We start from the raw sequence: 18,919 nt of genomic DNA, 5'->3' as shown, positions 1-18,919 counted from the left end.
CCAGGATGCAGAACTTTCTATTTTAAATCCAGGACAGGAATTGGTAAAGGCAGGTGAGCCTACCACAAACAAGGTAGGTTTAAGAATCCTGTCCAAGAAAGAAAAGCAAGTAAGTAGTTCAAGACTTTAACCAGGAAACAGCCCTGTGTTCTTTTACAGGGTTAACTTTTGGGGTTCTCTAAAGCTGAAGTGGTCAATATCACTGCTTAACAGTAGATCTGGAGGCTGCCTGTTAGCAAGGCAATCAAGTGCTTTTAATTCACAATTCATGTGGTGTCATGTACAAGAGAAGTTGCACAATGAAACTTACTTACTACCCTGTTATTCCAAATATCTCTTCGTAGGGTGGATCCCTTAGAAAGGAGGCAGGACTCTCATGACTACCCTGGCAATCTCCTGTGTGTTGAACTTCTAAGAGTCTGTTTGCCTTTAGGATAATATGCGTACTCAAATGTTCTCCTCTGAAGATTATACCCATTATTTTATGACGCTATTATCAGTCTTAATTATGGGATTGCAGATGTGCCCAGAGGTTCCCTTGACGGAAATCATACAAATCTAAATTGTGGTCATTTAGAACTCTTTCTACTTTAGTGGCTAGACTCCAGCTCAGATAGGTGTCACTGAACCTCCCCCAACTTTTTTTTTTGACATCAATAGGATCTCAGTGAGACCATGATCTCAGAGACATAAAAGACTAAGTAATTTTTTATTTTATTTTTAATTTTTAAAATTTTTTTTATTTAAAGATTTTATTTATTTATTTGACAGAGAGAGACACAGTGAGAGAGGGAACACAAGCAGGGGGAGTGGGAGAGGGAGAAGCAGGCTTCCCGCCGAGCAGGGAGCCCGACGTGGGGCTCGATCCCAGGACCCTGGGATCATGACCTGAGCCAAAGGCAGACGCTTAACGACTGAGCCACCCAGGCGCCCCTAAAAGACTAAGTAATTTTTTAGAGATGCCTCACTTTCCGGTTAGCTCACATTCCTTCCAAGTCATCATACATATACTTGCTAGCATGCTGGAAGGATTATGAAGAGTAGGTCTTTCAAGAATATTGAGCAACACTCCATATCAATGTCTATGAATTCACCTTATTGCTTCTACTTACCACCCATTACAACTGCCCACCCCCTGACCACAAGCTTTCTTTAAGACATTTGTGAGTCCTGGAATGCCTGGGTGGCTCAGTTGTTTAAGTGTCTGCCTTTGACTGAGGTCGTGATCTCAGGGTCCTGGGATCGAGTCCCGAATCTGGGGCTCCCTGCTCAGTGGGGACCCTGCTTCTCCCTCTCCCTTCTACTTCTCCTGCCTGTGCTCTCTGACAAATAAATAAAATCTTTAAAAAAAAAAGACATTTGTGAGTCCCTTAAACCCATTTAGAAGGCTTACAGGAGTTCTCTCCATCAAGCTAGGCATAAAGGTTTTTTTTAGTCCAGCTTCCTCAATAAAATTTCTACATTTACATGCTCTTCCCTTAGGGGAAGAGGAGGGAGAGAGGGAAAGAAGACTTGACATTTATTGAATACCCTCCATGTGTCAGACACTGAGCAAGATACTCTGCATATTTCTGTCATTTAATTCCCACAAACACGTTTTATCCCCATTTTGTGGATGAGGAAACCGAGGTGGAAATCACTTAGATAACTTATTCAAGTTCCTCAGTTAAGAAAGAGCAGAGCTGAGTCTGGTTTATAAAAATGTGTGCTCTTTCCACCCTCCTCAAACAGCCAAATGGGTCTTCCTCTCTGCTTGCCTTCCTCCTTCCTCCCCATTCCCTCCTCCCTCTCTCTCTCCTTCTTCCTTCCACCAATATTTTAGAATTGTAAAAGGCTATTGGAGAGATACACAGAATGCTCTGAAAGCTTCTATCAGGGGAAGCAGGCCTCGTATAGGAGGTGACAGAAGGTTCTAGAGGAAATGACATGCTAAGGGATGAGTAAGAAATAACCAGGTAGAGGGAGGAAGGTGGAGTGGCCAGTTTGGGCAGAGTAAACAGCATGAAGTGAAGGCCCCAAGGTGGCAAGGAGACCGGGTATCTGAGGAACAAAAGAGATGAAGGGCAGACAGTAAGAGGGAGGAGTGAAACTTGGCTGGTGAGGGAGACAGGGACAAGGAGAGCGAGTGTTTGCAGCTCGGGGAGAGGGTTCTGGCCCTTCCCTGAATGCACCTCCCCTCACCTGAAGCCCTGAGCAAGAGGAGTATTTTCAGTCTTTACAGAGAAAACATTTTTTATCTTTAGAGTAGTATTTTTTTAAATGAAGGCCTTTTGGCACTTTGGAGGTGATCATTCTTTTTCCAGGGCTGCTCTGTACATAGCTCCCACCCTGTTTCCAGGTACTAAATGCCAGGAGCACCTTCCCAGGCAGGCAGCGCGGTGATAACCTCGTACACCCCACAGTTTCTGAAACCCTTGGCAGTGACCCCTGCCTCCTACTGAGAACCAATACCCTCGTTGGGGCTGCCGTGGTGTCCCTGCCACCAACTTCATGACTGGGCTTTAGCCCTTCATCCACCGATAGCCAGACTCTTCTTTTGGTGGATGGCCTTCCCTACAGGTACCCCAGTGGTGCAGGTTTGTGTCTATGACATACTAGGAACATTTGTCATTCCATCAGGTAACTGTTGAGTCTCTGCTCTGTGCCAAGGTTGGGAGTAGAGATAGGCTAGTGACAGAGACAGAAGTGAAACGATTCATTATAACCTGGTGGGGGAAGTGCAGCCGAGGTTGCTTGTCCGGGAATTGGAGGTGGCGGAGGAGGTGGTGGCCTCTCCTGGCCAAGGAGGCAGAGAGGACAGCAGCACATTTTATGGAGGCAGCAAACACAGGTGAGCTTGGACGGCTATAAATAGCTTGGCATTGTTGAAGCATGAATTTCAAGTCCAGGTGTGGCAGGAAGACAGGTTGGAGAGGTAGGCGGCCCACACAGTTCACAAAGGGCCCCGTATGCCAAGCTAAGGCGCTTGGATAATATGCAAAATAAACTCCCAAATGTGTCTACTTGCAAATCTTCAGTCATCCTGAAATGGTAACATCTGGATGAGGTGTATAGGAATTTTCTGAAGAGGGTGCCTCTGTGTGGCTCAGCCGTTAAGCGTCTGCCTTTGGCCCAGGTCATGGTCCCAGGGTCCTGAGATCGAGCCCCTCATCAGGCTCCCTGCTCCACGGGGAACCTGCTTCTCCCTCTCCCACTCCCCCTGCTTGTGTTCCCTCTCTTGCTGGGTCTCTCTCTGTCAAATAAATAAATAAAATCTTTAAAAAAAAAAAAAAAAGAATTTTCTGAAGAGCTATACAGATCAGGTTATTGCAGCTGGGCCAAAGTTTCTCTCTGGCTCTTTAACGTCAATTATGAAGTTCTTGTGTGCCTTGGAGGATTTTGAAGATTCTTTTCATGTATGTTTTTTAACAGCTTTATTGAGCTGCAACTGACATAATAAATCACACAATTTGCCAAGTTTGACGTTTGTATGACATATTTATACTTCTGTGAAATGAGCCCACAATCAATGTATCCGTCAATCAAGAGAGGGAAGTGGGGGGGATGGGCTAGATGGATGATGGGGATTCAAGAGGGCCTTTGCTGTGATGAGCACTGGGTGTTCTATGTAGGTGGTGAATGAGCTGACTTGTACTCCTGAAACCAATATTGCACTGTTAACTAACTATAATTTAAATAAAACTGAAAAAATAAATTTAAAAAGATATATATATATCCATCAACACTAAAAACGTTCTTATGCCCCTTGGTAATCCTTCCCCCCAACCTGCACCCCAACCCCAGGCAATGAGTGATTTGCTTTCTGTCACTATATATTACTTTGCATTTTGTAGAATTTTATATAGATGTATACTCTTCTTTGGCTTATTTCAAATGGCGTAATTATTTTGAGATGCCTCCAGTTGGTTGCATGCATAAATAGCTATTGTTTATGGGTTTTTTATTTTATTTTTTTAAAATAAATTTTATTTATTTACTTATCTGAGAGAGAGAGAGAGAGTACTCATGAGTGAGTGGGCAGGGGAAGGGCAGAGGGGGAGGGAGAGGGACAAGTAGACTCTGCACCGAGCATAAGCCCCACAGGGGGCTCCATCTCACAACCTTGAGACCAGGACTCTGAAACCAAGAGTCGGTCGCCTAACCGACTGAGCTGCCCAGGTGTCCCAATCATTCAGTTTTTTTTTTTAAGCCTTCCACTTTGAGGTATGTCTTCCTATAGTATTTACTGTATCTCAACAAGTTTACTCCATGAGATGACAAAGCTCCATTTTCAGAGGGGCTTTGGGGGTAACAGGCACAAGAGATACCAGCTGGGGAAGAAATGATGAGGCATAGGTCCTGGTTTTCTAAGAATTCTCCAAAATATAAAATAGAGTACTGTGATAAACAAAATAATGGCTCCCAAAGATGCCTACATCTTAATCCCTGGAACCTGTGAATATCACTTTACAGGTCAGAAGAGACTTTGCAGGTGTGATTAAGTTAGGGGTTTTGAGGGGAGGAGGTTATCCTGAATTATCTGGGTGGACCCATTTTTGTAATCACAGGGGTCCTGTGAAGTGAAAGAGGGAGGTATGAGGGTCAGAGTCAAAAAGAGATTTGAAGATGGTGGGACGCCTGGGTGGCTCAGTGGGTTAAGCATCTGCCTTCGGCTCAGGTCATGATCCCGGGGTCCGGAATCGAGTCCCTCCTCAGCAGGGAGCCTGCTTCTCCCTCTGCCTGCCACTCCCCCTGCTTGTGCGCGCGCTCACACGTTCTCTCTGATAAATAAATAAAATCTTTAAAAAAGAGAGAGAGATTTGAAGACGTTGTGATGTTGGCTTTGAAAATGGAGGAAGACTACCGGGGCAAGGAATGCAGATCACGTTTAGAACTGGAAAAAGCGAGGGAATGGATTCTCCCCTAGAGCCTCCAGAAGGAATGCAGGCTGCTGACACCTTGCTTTCAGCCCACTGAGACCCGTTTTTGGACTTCTGACCTCCAGAACTGAAAGATAATAAATTAGTGTTGTTTTAAGCCACTAAGTTTGGGATAATTGGCCACAGCAGGAATAGAAAATTAATAACCAATCCTGTTAAAAAAAAAAAAGCTCTGTTGCTTCTGACCACTTCTATTTCTTCTTCCACTTTGTGACACGTGGTCTCATAGGAGTGGAAGCAAGTTGGCTTTGGAATCAGACTGAGCTGTCCTAGCTGCTCCTTTGAGCTCGTTTCCTTAGCCTACAGCGGGCATGATAAGAGTATTTATCTCAGGAGCCATGGAAAGGATTGATGAGATGAATCAATCCCAGCACGTAGTGCGCCCTCCATAAAACTGCTTTCTTTACTTTCCACTTAATACTAGAATCCAAGGGACAAATCCCCCCTGCTAGTGCCCCTCTGTGTAATTTTGACTAAATTGCTTTCTCTCTTTCAATCTGTTGAGGTTAAAGGGAAATACCTATTAAGTCTCTGAGAGTGTTTAGAGTTTGTAATGTGGCTGGATACTCGTGGTTAAAAAGTGTTATTTAGATGCAAAGCACTGTTATCTTTTGAGCTGGTAATTATTTCCTGGCCTAAATTGTTTACACTGTCCTGAGTTACCATTTCGGAGATGATGATATTGCTTGAGTGGTGAAGAAACACCTCATCTGGATATTGTGTGCCTTAATTGGGTTTATGAAGCCTACACAAGCCAATCATAATAGGCTGAATGCTAAGCATTATTTTCCTTTTGTATGGCTGTCACTTCTAGGATCTTAATATAGCAAGCAAAATTGTCCAATAAAAACTGGCATTTCAGCATTGGATTAGGTAATATTTACATCATAGTCATGTTGGGGGGAGTCTCTGGGCTTTTTATAAAGAAAGGGGTTAAGGAAGTAGTGCTATTATTTTTCTACAAGGACATAATTAATATTCTGGGCCCCCTTATCGCTGGGGGTTGCCAAACTTAAGCAAGAAAGTTTAGGGAAAGGACAAGGCTTTTTTTTTTTTTTTAAATAAAGCTTCTTTAAATCAATGTTCTTTAAAATTCGTGATTAAAATTATTTTTAGAAAATCAATTGGCAGGAGTTTTCTAACTGTTTCCAAAGCACAGCAAAGGTCTGTGCTTTACAGCACAAATTAGACCATCCAAGATGACTGCATGGCTATGTCAACGGGAAAACTGGATAAAGAGACAGCACTGACCCCCAACGGGGGGAGGACACCAAGCAAGGGCTGCTGGTAAAACACAGGGAGGAAGCTTCTCCAAATACTGTTCACTCACAGTTTCAAAAGCTTTTCGCTCAGAATTTTCAAATAGTTTCAGGGTAAATAATTTGTAACAGGTGGTCATCAGATTCATGCACACTTACCAAAGGCCTACATCTCCAAGGCGGGCTGTAAATAATATACCCATATGGGTCTCAAGGGAACACTGGGTTGATTTGTTGTTCCAACACAGTGTCTCCCTCCTGCCACTCAATGACAGGAGAAAACCAGACGGCCATGCTGAAAGGTGTATGGTTACAGCTATAGACACTGCTTTTGCGGGCACCCACACTTCTGAGATAAAGTTAGCTGAGAGCATTACAGCACATAATCAAATGCAGTCATTGCAGAGGTAATGTTTCACATTACCTTTGAAAATACTTGAATCCAGAAACACCATACACTGGATACAAAATCCATGAATACCTAGCCTCTGGGCGTGGCCTAGGACATATTATTCTGAACCATCTCCTATTTGCCTTCGTGGGTAAATAGACACCTGAGCTAGAAATAGAGGGAATTTGAAAAATAAAAGAGTCAAACTAAGTATTTTTGAATGCTCTTAAGAGACCACACACACACACACACACACACACACACACACACACACAAGTTTAGATCACATCAGAAGTTCCTTAGGTAGTCTTCAAAGTTAATTTCTTGCAATTGAAGGAACACGGAAGAAGCAGGCACACCATGATTTGGATGCTCAGTTTTTGTTCTATTTAATTGCAGCCAACTTCCTACTATTGAAAAAAAGAAAAATGATTTATAATTAAAAGATTGTTCATCTGTATCGAAAAGCTCAGGTTCACTCTATGATGTCCAGAGACCCTCAAGATGGAGGTGAGTTTCTATTGCTACCGCTATTGTTTTACCTCTTTGTGTTGACTGTGGCATGTGTTGGGTGAAGACTTAAAGCAGCATATTGCTCTAGGCGGAACAGTATATTGTTGCAGGGGCACCTGGCTAGCTCATTCAGTAGAGCATGCGACTCTTCATCTCAGTATTGCGAGTTTGAGCCCCACGTTGGGTGTAGAGATTACTTAAAAATAAAAAATAAAGATTTTATTTCTTTATTTATTTGAAAGAGAGAGCAGGCGGAGGGGCAGAAAGGGAGGGAGAGAGAGAACTCCAAGCAGACTCTGAGCTGAGCCCAATGTGGGGCTCGATCTCATAACCCTGAGATCATGACCTGAGCCAAAACCAAGAGTCAGATGCTTAACCAACTGAGCCACCCAGGTGCCCCCCAAATAAAAGAATCTTTTTAAAAAAAGATTTTGTTGGGCACCTGGGTGGCTCAGTTGCTTAAGCAACTGCCTTCGGCTCAGGTCATGATCCTGGAGTCCTGGGATCGAGTACCGCATCGGGCTCCCTGCTCGGCAGGGAGTCTGCTTCTCCCTCTGACCCTTCCCCTCTCATGCTCTCTGTCTCCCATTCTCTCTCTCAGATAAATAAATAAAATCTTAAAAAAAAAAAAAGATTTTGTTTATTTGAGAGAGAGAGAGAGCACAAGTGGGGGGAGGAAGGGCAGAGGGAGAGGGAGAAGCAGACTCCCTGATGAGCAGGAGCCCGACTTGGGACTTCATCCCAGTACCCTGATATCATGACCTGAGCCGAAGGCAGATGCTTAAACGGCTGAGCCACACAGGCACTGCAATAAAAAAATCTTAAAAAAAAAAAAATCATTGGATCATGAACTTAAAGCTCCTAACTCTAATCTATTCACATTTTTCCTGAGTGAGTAAGAAGAATTTGGATCCAACAGTCAACTATTTTTATTATACTTCATAGGGTTGATCTTAGAAGAGTGGGGTTCAAGACCTGAGTGTTAAGTGGTTCATACTTTAGTGGAGGGCATCTTGCAAGGGTGGGTAGAAACAATGTCTGCTTTTTCCTCTGCCTCTTGGGTCATAGCCTGTCTGGAAGCTAGCAAAGGTCTAAACACAGAACAGAGGGTATTAGGGATGAGATTAAGTGACTGTCACAGGCACCCGGTCCCACAGTTTTCCTTTAAAGATGGAAATAATCCTCCAATATAGAACATGATACATAACATTGTATTATCACTAAATGGGCTTAGTGAATAGAACAAACATCACCTACCACCCAGAAACAATGATTCGCTGACCATGTTTGACCTCTAACCAATAAGGAGTTTTGGTTTTGTCTCCTATAGACATTCTTAACTGATTCCATCAGATCCCTAGTCATCCCAACCATGGTTACCTTCTCTTAAACTGGACAAATTAGTGAGCATAAGTCAGCACTTCAACACCAAATTCAGACTTTATAAAAAAGTAAACCACACAAGGGATAGACATCAACATGGTGAGCACCTGTTGCTCAGGGCCCGGACTGAAGTGTTTTCACAGGGCTGGGTCACTGGGATGTGCTAGCCTCATATGCTCAGCGTTCAGGGTGATTTGTGAGCTATTGCTGAGCACATAATGGTCAGTATAGCTACATAAGCGGTCATGGCCCTAAATGTGTTCACCTGAACTCAGCAAATCAAATTGGGTCTACAGAAAGGTTCTGTTGGGTTCTGACCAGAATCTCTTTGGATTCGCCATTGGATTCTGAGATTGAGCTGGGTTTTGACATGAGAAGATGTTCTGGTTCCTTCCATCTACCTGTAAGAGGCCCTATAATTATAATGCTAAGGATGTAGATTGTCCTTTAACAGACAAAATCCTCTTGATATTTTGTGTACACACACACACACACACACACATAACAATAACAATAATAATATGAGAAGCTATTTTCCCATGTCTAATGAGAGAGTTCCTCAGGTTTCTGGCTTATCTTGGTAGTCTCTCTCTTTTTCTTTTTCTTAGCAAAAACTAAATTTTTATCAGTTTAAGTGGGATGATATTTGAGAAACTACGATCCGGCTAACAAAGGGTATTTTCTTAGCAAAAAGGGCTTAGAGGTCAGCAAAGTGTATCTCAAGATACAAAGAAGGCATGAGGATGAGTTTGGGGCCGTAGCTTGGGTCACTAAAAGTCCTGCAAGAGTAGAATTCATCTTTCTTTTCTCCTTTCTCTGTAGGCACTTAAAGATACTCTTTTTTCCCTCAGAAATCAGACTTTTCTATTGAAGTATATTTGGCACATAGTATCATGTAATTTTAAAGTGTACACATGTTAATTTGATACATTTATATATTGTAATATGACTGCCATTGTAGTGATAATTAGTACCTCTATCATATTACATGATTATTATTTCTTTTCTTTTTTTTAAAGATTTTATTTATTTATTTGACAGAGACAGAGATAGCGAGAGCGGGAACACAAGCAGCGGGAGTGGGAGAGGGAGAAGCAGGCCTCCCCCCGAGGAGGGAGCCCGATGTGGGACTCGATCCCAGGACCCTGGGATCATGACCTGAGCCGAAGGCAGACGCCCAACGACTGAGCCACCCAGGCGCCCCCATAATTATTATTTCTTTCTAGTGGTTGGAATAATTAAGTTTAGCAAGTTTTATGATTATAATACAATATTGTCTATATTCACTATGCTGTGCATTAGAGCTCTAGCACTTATTTACTATTCATTGAAAATTTATACCCTTAAAAAACATCTGTCCTATCCCTCCACCACCCATCCCCTAGTAACCACCATTTTACTCTCTGTATTTAGTAGTTTGGCTCTTTTAGATTCTACATCTAAGTGATATTATTCAGTATTTGCTTCTCTGATTGACTTATTTCACTTAGTATAATGTGCTCAAGGTCCATTCATATTGTTGTAAATGGAAGGATATCCTTCTTCCTCATTTTCTTTATCCACTCATTCACTGATGGGCACTTAGGTTGTTTCTATATCTTGGCTGTAGTGAATAATGCTGCAATAAACATGGAAGTGCATATATCTCTTTGGTATCCTGTTTTCACTTTCTTTATGTATATACCCAGAAGTAGAATTGCTGGATAATATGGTAGATCTATTTTAAATTTTTTTGAAGAATCTCCATATTGTTTTCCATAGTGGCTGAACCAATTTACATTCCCACCAACAGTGTTATAAGGGTTCTCTTTACTTCACATCCTCGCCAACATTTGTTGTTGTCTTCTTGATGATAGCCATTCTAACAGGTGTTAGATAGATATCTCATTGTGATTTTTATTTGCATTTCCCTGTTGATGAGTGATGTTGAATATCTTTTCATGTACCTGTCGGCCATTTGGATGTCTTGGACACATTCTATTTAAATTTATTTAGTGATAGTTTTCACCATCAAACAACATATTCGTTTACAGGTAGATTTTTAAAATAGTTTAAAACTCTTACAGAAATCATGTCTCAGATATGCTACTTCTTCCTTTAACCTTTAGATATACCCACAAATAGAGTACTTAGCCTTCCATATCTGGGCATTCTTCAGTATTCCAGCACTGAGATTGTTTTTGTTTTTCATTTTTAAACTATCATCTATTGAATGCTCACTCTGTGCCAAACACTATGCCAAGAGCTTTACATGCATGATCTCATGTTCTTCTAGCAATCCCGTGAACTAGGTATTATTCTGATTTTTCAGAAGAGGAAACTAAGACTCAGAAAAATTAAGTAACTGGCCCGATGGCATATAGCTAATGAGTAGAGAAGTCAGAATTCACATCTACATCTCTCAACTCTTGCTTTCCCACTGTGCTTTTGACTTTCCTGGGAAGCATTTTCCCTTGTTCTTCAATTTGGGTTGGAGTAACCTATGATTCTGTTCATGAAGATATACCTCACTTTACAGTAAATATTAGGCACTAAATAATTTAAAGTAATCCTGCAGTGTTTCTTCTTCTTCTTCTCCCATCCTTCTACTCTCCCTATTCCTTTCTCCCCTTCTTCTTCCTCTTCCTCTTCCCCTTCTTCCCTTCTTCCCCCTCCCTCCATTCCCCCTCCCCCCCTTGCTTTAAACAAAATATCTTTTTGATTTGAGTTCTCTAATTTTGGCACATATCTACAAATTAAGATTTTTGAACACGGTTCTGTAAGCGTCTTTACCGCATTTAGTTTGTACTCCTTTTTCTTAGCTCATTTTTTTTGGTCAGACATATTATTTTAGACTTTCAGGTTATCTAATAAACCACAAGTTCACAGACTCATGAAAATTTAGAGGGGGAGACAGCTTCAGAGATCCGCTCATCCAACCCTGTCATTATATGGGCAAGGGAGGCAGCGGGTGGCTGCAGGACTCTGGTTGAGTCAGAGTCTCAGTTATTCCACCTAAAACTGGAGGAAATCTTACTGCTTCTAAGGAGTTGTTCCAAAAGTTCACAAATCAGGAGGAGATATCTAAATGGATGTTTTCAATTTTGTCTAAAAGAAAGAAAGACTGATACCAAGTGGCGGATGGTTTTGCTCTGATCATTTTCAGGAGGATCCCTAAGATACACTGCTACCACCAGGCTGTGGCAACCAGTCAGGACTGCTCAGAGCAAGGTAACCTCTCCGACTGGCTTCTGCTCGGGTTTTAATCAGAAGAGGGATGCTTGGCGGCAGACTGGCCTCTGGGTGTTCAAAAGGACTTTTTGTTCCTCGGTCATATTTCTATTAGTCTTTCTCTGCCTTTAACCTTCAAGAGAAAATCAGGAGAAGGGGACCAGAATGTCTGGAGGGACAGAAGAAAAAGCCCCAGAACAGAGAAGGCTGGTGGTTATGTTTGAGCTGAGCCAGCTTTCAGTAACACACAGTGTGGAGGCCTGTCAGTGATGTGTTGGACAAGTGACAGCCCTGGCATTTTAACGTAGCAATCCTTCACTTGCATCCTAAGCTCCTATTTTGGGAGAATAAATTCCAAATAGCATTTCCAAGGAGAGATTGATAAATATTTGGTCATTAACTAGAGACCAAATTCTCCCTCAAAATTTAATGAATAAGAAAATGTAAAACCTCCTCCCAACTTTTTTTTTTCTTTATTCCTTGCTTATATACCACTTGGCTGAGTGTTCTGCCTTATGTTTGTTAAATGAAAAGCATCCATTTTGTTCTGGCATAAACAGCAATATAAGCATAGTTTCATACATTATTCCAATGTATTTAACAACGAGGTTCTTCTCATTTTGCACAGAATAGGACACACAATGAAGACAATCAATGAAAACCAAAAGATCTACTGTTACAATTAAGAACATCAAGAATAGGCAGCAAGGGACGAAGGAGGTCAGGCTGCACATACATGGACAAAGCCAATTTCTTAGAAGATACAACTTCTAAGCAACAGAAAGATTTGCCTTCTGATGGGGATTTCTCCCAAATTAAGATATACAGTGATTACAATTTTACCTCAAAAAATGACATCCTTGATGTCTCAAATCAAATTCCTTTAACAGTAGATGACCTTCAAGAAAAGGCTACATATAAAGAGACTTGCAGAAATGCAGACATGGTCATGACTCTAGGTAAAATGACTAAAACTGTTATCAACAAAAACTATGATAAAGAGAAACAATCCACTGTAAATCTTGATATTCTGGCTAATGAAAGAGGCCCTTCCAAGTCAAACATTTCTGATATTTTACTCCATCATCTTTCCAATCAGGAATTCTTAAAAGGTCAAGGCATTAATTGTGAAACTTTCCCAGAGATTTCTAATGCTGACAGTGCTGATGAAGCTATTGTTAAAAATATTATTTTGCGCTATGTTAAGAATTCTTGGCCAAAAGAACAAACCTCAGAACTCACAGACCAACTGAGCCCCAAAAGGGGTGGTGAAAACAGCAATATGCCCTGTTGTTCACTAACTGTGACAGAAGGAAACGCCTCTGACTTAGAGGCTGCTGGAGAGAGCAGCCATCAAGAAACTTCACATTTTCTAACTAAAATCAAGAGTTCGCATGATAAACCAATAAGTTGCCAAGGGCAGCCACCCCAGAAACTGCAGACCGAAAAAGCAGTTTCAGGCACTGGGTTCAAACGTGGCCATAGTCTGGTTCATTACGAGTTATCTGATTTCCCTAAGGTTGCTCCCAAAGGGAAAGTCCCTAAAAATAAAACAATTAATAAACCACTTACAACAGATAAACAAGCCAGCTTTTCTCCTAAATTGAGAGATAAGTCAGCTATTGTGCAAGATATTTTAGAAAGCATGTCTAGGTCAAACTGTATTGAAAGACAAGGACAGAAAAGGAAAACTGCTGAACCTTCACAACAGATAGAGGTAAGTGAAAGTGGTCTCCAGGAAATGCATGATCGGGGCCACTTCTCATCCGTACAGTGTGGGTCTTTGCAAGGTGCATGGAACTGACCTAATCTTTGACCTCTCAGAAGCTCAGTGGGTGTCTTCCTGAGAAGAATCAGGGGCTGGACAAACAACAACACATCATAGAATAAACTCCAAATTCTTTGACCTGGAATTTGAGTTTCCCCATTTTTTTTTGGCTCCATCCTACCCTTATAAACCTCACTCTCATCCCCCAGGAGTCATCCTCAGTGAAGTGGCTGGTCCCCAAGCTCTCTGGGCCCGCACCCTTGGAGCTCCTGCCCCACATGGAACATTCCACCTCTGCTTGTCAAAGACGTGCGCATTTTCATGGCCCCCTTCAATTCCCCATTGGCTGGGGGACTTTCTGAGTCTCACTCCCACCCCCAGTCAGTCTTCACATCCTCTGTTGTTTAGGTTTCTGTCAGAGCATTTATTTATGTCAGCCTGCTTTGGATCATGATAATTTGGAAATATCCATTTCTTCCACTAGACTTGAGTACTCTGGAGGGCAGCAACTTTGTCTTCATCATTCTATTGCTCAATTCCCCCAGGGACCTGGCCTTCTGCCTTCCATATATTACATACTTAGTTATTAATGCTAAATCAAATCAAACTTAGGTCTTTAATAACATTCCAAGCTTCCTATATTGGCAACTATTTAGTAGCAGTTTTTTTAATGCTTACATTGGGATTTTCTTTATTTTTTTAAAGTAATCTCTACACCCAACATGGGGCTCAAACCCACCACCCCAAGATCAAGAGTCGCATGCTCTACCGACTGAGCCAGCCAGATGCCCCCGAAGCCCAAATTTTGTTAATGTTTAATTTATACTATTTCCCCTTTCCTCATCTTCCCATCCCCCCATCCCACTTCCCAACACATTGAGGCTTGGGACCTCATTGATTACTTGAGGTTCAGTAGTTAGGTAAATTCGCATTAATGATCAAAGTAAACATTTTAGTTCTCTGGCACTTTGCCCACACAGTATGATCTTTCCCTTAAGCTGTGTACGAAGGGTGATCTGAACTGGAAAACACTCTCTGCCTGTTTCCATTTCCACCCCTTCATGCTTCAGCCCTCTCTTTCAGCCGAATGCTCTGGGGAGCCTGTGCAGAACACCCACCCACGCCCACCCCCCACACACCTGAAGCCAGCAGCCCACCTGGCCTTGACTGGTGTGCTTCTCTGTGTCTGACACTGGCAAGTCTCAGGGGTCCTCATTCGGCTTGCAGGAAAACACCCCTGGGGATGCCCAGTCCTTGGGCCTGGAGATGAGTAGGAACAGATTGGATATTAGGTTCACCTCTCTCTGGCTGTGGCAGCCTAAAGTCAAGTGTCTGATTTTCTCTAGTCCTGTCGATTAAGGCTGGAGAATAGACTATCCATCATACCATTGAGGTATTCGTCATAACCAAAGTCTAGTTTGACCACCACCGTTGAGCGCTCGGGCACGAGCATGTTTCTGAGCTTTCTGTGTTGAGAACAGTGGGAAGACCTCAGCGTGAGTCACTCTGGAATTTAAGCTCCTGTCCTGTTAGTCTGTGGTGAGTAAACAATCACTATCTTGACTCACATTTTGGAACTTAATGCCTACAGTTTTTTATTATTCTCTAGAGCGTGGCTACTGTGTGCACAGTGTTAGTGAGAACACCGGCCACAGGGCTGGTGAGAAGACCAACAGTGGTCCCTGCCCTCATGGAGCTTATGGTCCAGTTTTGGGAGAAATGTTTCAGTAGTCCCCGTAATACTATCGAACATGGTAGTAGTAACAGCTGATGTGTCATGAATGCTTTAACCACGTGCCAGATCTTATGGTAATACCTAACATTTCATCCTCATAACAACCCTAGGAGGTAGGTTCTATTTCTATCCCTATCTTATTGCTGAGGAATTTGAGGTTCACAGTGATGAAGTAATTGTCTTGAGTCACCCAGCAGATGAGTGTCAGAGTGGAATTCAACCTTGGCATCAGGGACCCAGCTCTTGACACAACTCTGGGCCACCTCCATGATGACCACACATTTTGGATCTTTTTGAATAATGGCATTAACAATAAATAGTGTTTTCTTATCCTTTAATTGTACAGATGGAGCCCACAATACATATTCACCAAGAACATCTCACAGGTACTAATATTTGATTTGATTTGATTTTTTTATTTTTTTAGAGGGAGAGAGAGAGAGAGAGAGGAGATGGGAGGAGGGGCAGAGGGAGAGGGAGAGAGAAAATCTTAAGCAGGCTCCATGCCGAGCATGGAGCCTGATGTGGGGCTCGATTTCACGACTCTGAGCTCATGACCTGAGCCGAAATCAAGAGTCAGACGCTTAACTGACTGAGCCACCCAGGCATCCCAGGTACTAATATTTTTTTAAACCTTTTTGATTTAGATATACATTTTGAAAACTTTTGTTAAATAGCAAATGGTGGTCGTTGCCACGGACTTCTGTTTTTAGTACTTAATAAATCTGCAGTAAAATTGAGATGAATGGAAGCCAAAACTTACTCTTTCTTATACAGGAATAGAATCAGAGATGAGTCTCTTTAAGGTGTCATCAATGTCTCAGAAAGACATTTTCCCAAGTTCTTCTTCCATATTTCAGAAGATAACCCAGGGGAAACAGATGTGCCAGAAGTTAAAAGAACAGACTGATCAACTGAAGACTAAAGTAATGTTTTTAAAGCTTATTATGATGAATAGAAGTGACCAAATTCAGACATAACACATCTTGCCATTAATGAAATATTGCATTTTTTCACTGCAGGTACAAGAATTTTCCAAAAGCATAGCAGAGGACTCTCCCTATCATTTGCAAGATAAGAGGCTGGTAATAAATTTTATCCAGTTTTAAACATCTCTGTTAGGGAATTTGACTTGGGTAAATACAAATGACTTTATAGCACCATGTTTTCTCTACATTGGTGGGAGTAGAAATGTTCTGGTGGAAATACTTTGTTGAAGATTAAGGGCAGTGACCTCCAGAGGCCTGGCCTTGTGTCTTACATATATTATGCTTTTAATTATTAATGATGAATTAAGATCTTTAATAACATATTTCAAGCTTGATATATTTGGTAACTAGTATGAAATGTTGTTAGTGTTTAATTTACACTATTTCCACTTTCCCCATCTTCCCATCCCCCCACCAAGCCTCCCAACACACTGAGGCTGAGGATCTCTTTGGTTATTTGAGGCTTGGGGGCTTTGTGTTACAGGGGCTAAAAGAGCTTAGAATTCTATTTCTACATGTATTTAGCCCTCTCTCATTCTCAGGGGAATCTATTACCTATGGCTATTATTTCTTAGCAGTCACCCCACAATAAATCTGAGACCATGGTAGACTTAAGAGAATAACATGTCAGTTATAAAGGGCAAGTCCATCCAGAGTTGTTGAGTCCTGGGGGATACAGGTTATAAAATTTCCCAGTACCTGACAACTCAATATATAAAACTTTGAAAACTTAAAACTGATCTTAAAGCTATGCTTTTCAGATCAAAATCTGTGACTGTCACATCCTTGCTTGTTGTTGCATTTAATCAAATCACTAATTTATATTGTAACCACACAGCCTTGTTCATCAGTGCCAGGGTTGTGGGAAGTTGGGGTGGAGCATGGCAATGGGGCAGACAGCTGAGATTGCTAGAGCCAGAAATGTGCAGAGTCAAAGATGCTGTTCAGGCCATTAGGTCAGCAACAGGTGATCAGAAGGCAGGTGGTCAGAAGTCCCGATGTGAAGGACCACAAGCAAAGCTCAGGGCAGGCTGTGCAGTGGAAATCAGACAGCATAGACAAAAACCAGGAGGACTCAAATGTTAAGAGACACAATGCAACAGTGCATTATTCATTCGTTCTTCATATTAATTAAATAACTCATTCATTCATTCATTCAACAAACACTTATCAGGTACTTCCTATGTCCCAGACATTCTACCAGGTACTAGGGATTTGGAAATGAAGAAACAGTTTCAAGTGGCTTACAGTCTCCTAGGAACAACAGATTGATAAACAGATAAGCGGGGATGGGAGGATGGGTGAGCCTGGTGGTGGGTATTGAGGAGGGCACGTTCTGCATGGAGCACTGGGTGTTATGCACAAACAATGAATCATGGAACACTACATCTAAAACTAATGATGTAATGTATGGTGATTAACATAACAATAAAAAAATAAAAATAAATTAAAAAAAAGATAAACAGGTAAGCAACATGAAGCTCGAGAAATATTACATATAATGCTAATGGCAGCCTAGAAGAGGCTCACCCTTGCCAATTCGAGGGCACCTGGGAAGGCTCCCTGGAAGTGACTGACCTGTGAGCTTGACACTGTAGGATGAATATGTATGAGATTGGCAAAGTAGGGGCAGGAGGGTGTTCCAAGAAAAGGAATCAGCAGGTACAATGGCACAGGGGACAGGGAGTGCTGATAGTTTGAGGAACTGTATGGCACTGTAATTGGCCAGATGGAGCTCAGGGTAGTGTGGTGAAAAGAGAGAGAGGAAATGAGAGAGGGGTTAAGCACTACATCATGAAAGACCTTTAAACCATCCTAAGGAGCTTAGATTTTACCCTGAGGTTAAGTGATGGGGCAACATTGGAGGATTGAAAGCCAAGAAATGGTGAGCACACTGGGGGCAAGTCTGTAGCTAGGAAGCCATACTCCAGGTAGCAAGTTATGAGGGCCTGAACCAAAACTGGCAATGAGGATTGAGAGGGGAACACAGCTAAGAGTTTAACCAAGTGGTGGCAGATTAAGAGGAGTACATAAAGGAAGGGAGGAGGCTTGGATGAGTTTCAGATTTCTAGCTTGGGCAACCAAGGTCCGGACTAAAAATGGAAGATCCAGTTCCTAGTGGGTGTGGGAGGCGAGCAGGAGGCAAGGCACCAAGTTCATTTTGAGGTCCTTATAGGACATCCAATTGGAGAGATCCCGTAGGCAATTAGACCAATGGATCTGGGCCTCAGAGGGGTTGTTTGGGCAGAAATGTAAATTTGGGTATAGCTGTGGGTTGAAGCTATGAAGTATATGAGATTGCCCAGGCAACATGCAAAGTAAGCAGTAAAGAGGCACAAGGAAAGAATCAGCAAACAGGGGCAGGCAAAGGAAGAGGGAGTCAAAGGAGACTGACAAGGAGTGACCCGAAACATCAAGGCAGACCTACAAGGGGCAGAGCTGTTAAAGCCAAAAGAAAAGAAGGGGGCATGGCCACATCATCAGATGTTCAAATAAGGAGGAAAAAGTCAAGAAGTGCATCGGATTTGGCCAACAAGAGATCATGAGGGACCTTGGCAAGCCCAGTTTTAATGAAGTGGTAGATCTGTTGAAGCCAGATTGCCGGAGTTAAGGAGTGAATGATAAAGGAGATATAAAAAAAATCCTGGCTTTCAGGAACGGGGAGAACACAGATTTTTTTTATTGTATTTTTTATAAGGATTTTATTTGACAGAGAGTGCGCAAGCAAGGGGTAGTGGCAGAGGGAAAGGGA

General features: G+C 42.1%; 2 protein-coding genes across 3 annotated transcripts in view; one reads left to right on the top strand and one right to left on the bottom strand.

The window, feature by feature from the left end:
- Positions 1–18,919, bottom strand: part of GPSM2 (G protein signaling modulator 2) — a 99,201-nt gene that overhangs the window by 65,381 nt on the left and 14,901 nt on the right. Inside the window, exon 1 of one of the 2 annotated variants that reach the window (XM_044914574.1) lies at positions 14,601–14,625. The exons of the other annotated variant lie outside the window; for it this stretch is intronic. The gene's annotated coding sequence lies outside the window, so the exon portion shown is untranslated. Of the gene's footprint in view, positions 1–14,600; positions 14,626–18,919 lie in introns of those variants that run through there. 2 annotated transcript variants of the gene reach the window in all.
- Positions 12,412–18,919, top strand: part of AKNAD1 (AKNA domain containing 1) — a 35,461-nt gene continuing 28,953 nt past the window's right edge. The window contains exons 1-4 of the mRNA XM_021690293.1: positions 12,412–13,392; positions 15,525–15,564; positions 15,956–16,104; positions 16,201–16,263. Coding sequence (XP_021545968.1) covers positions 12,412–13,392; positions 15,525–15,564; positions 15,956–16,104; positions 16,201–16,263 — 1,233 coding nt within the window. The remainder of the gene's footprint in view (positions 13,393–15,524; positions 15,565–15,955; positions 16,105–16,200; positions 16,264–18,919) is intronic.

This window comes from Neomonachus schauinslandi, chromosome 4 (assembly GCF_002201575.2).
Source record: "Neomonachus schauinslandi chromosome 4, ASM220157v2, whole genome shotgun sequence".
In the NCBI taxonomy this organism is placed as follows: domain Eukaryota; kingdom Metazoa; phylum Chordata; class Mammalia; order Carnivora; family Phocidae; genus Neomonachus; species Neomonachus schauinslandi.
The sequence above is the reverse complement of the archived record's forward strand: the minus strand, read 5'-3'. Positions and strand labels throughout refer to the sequence as shown.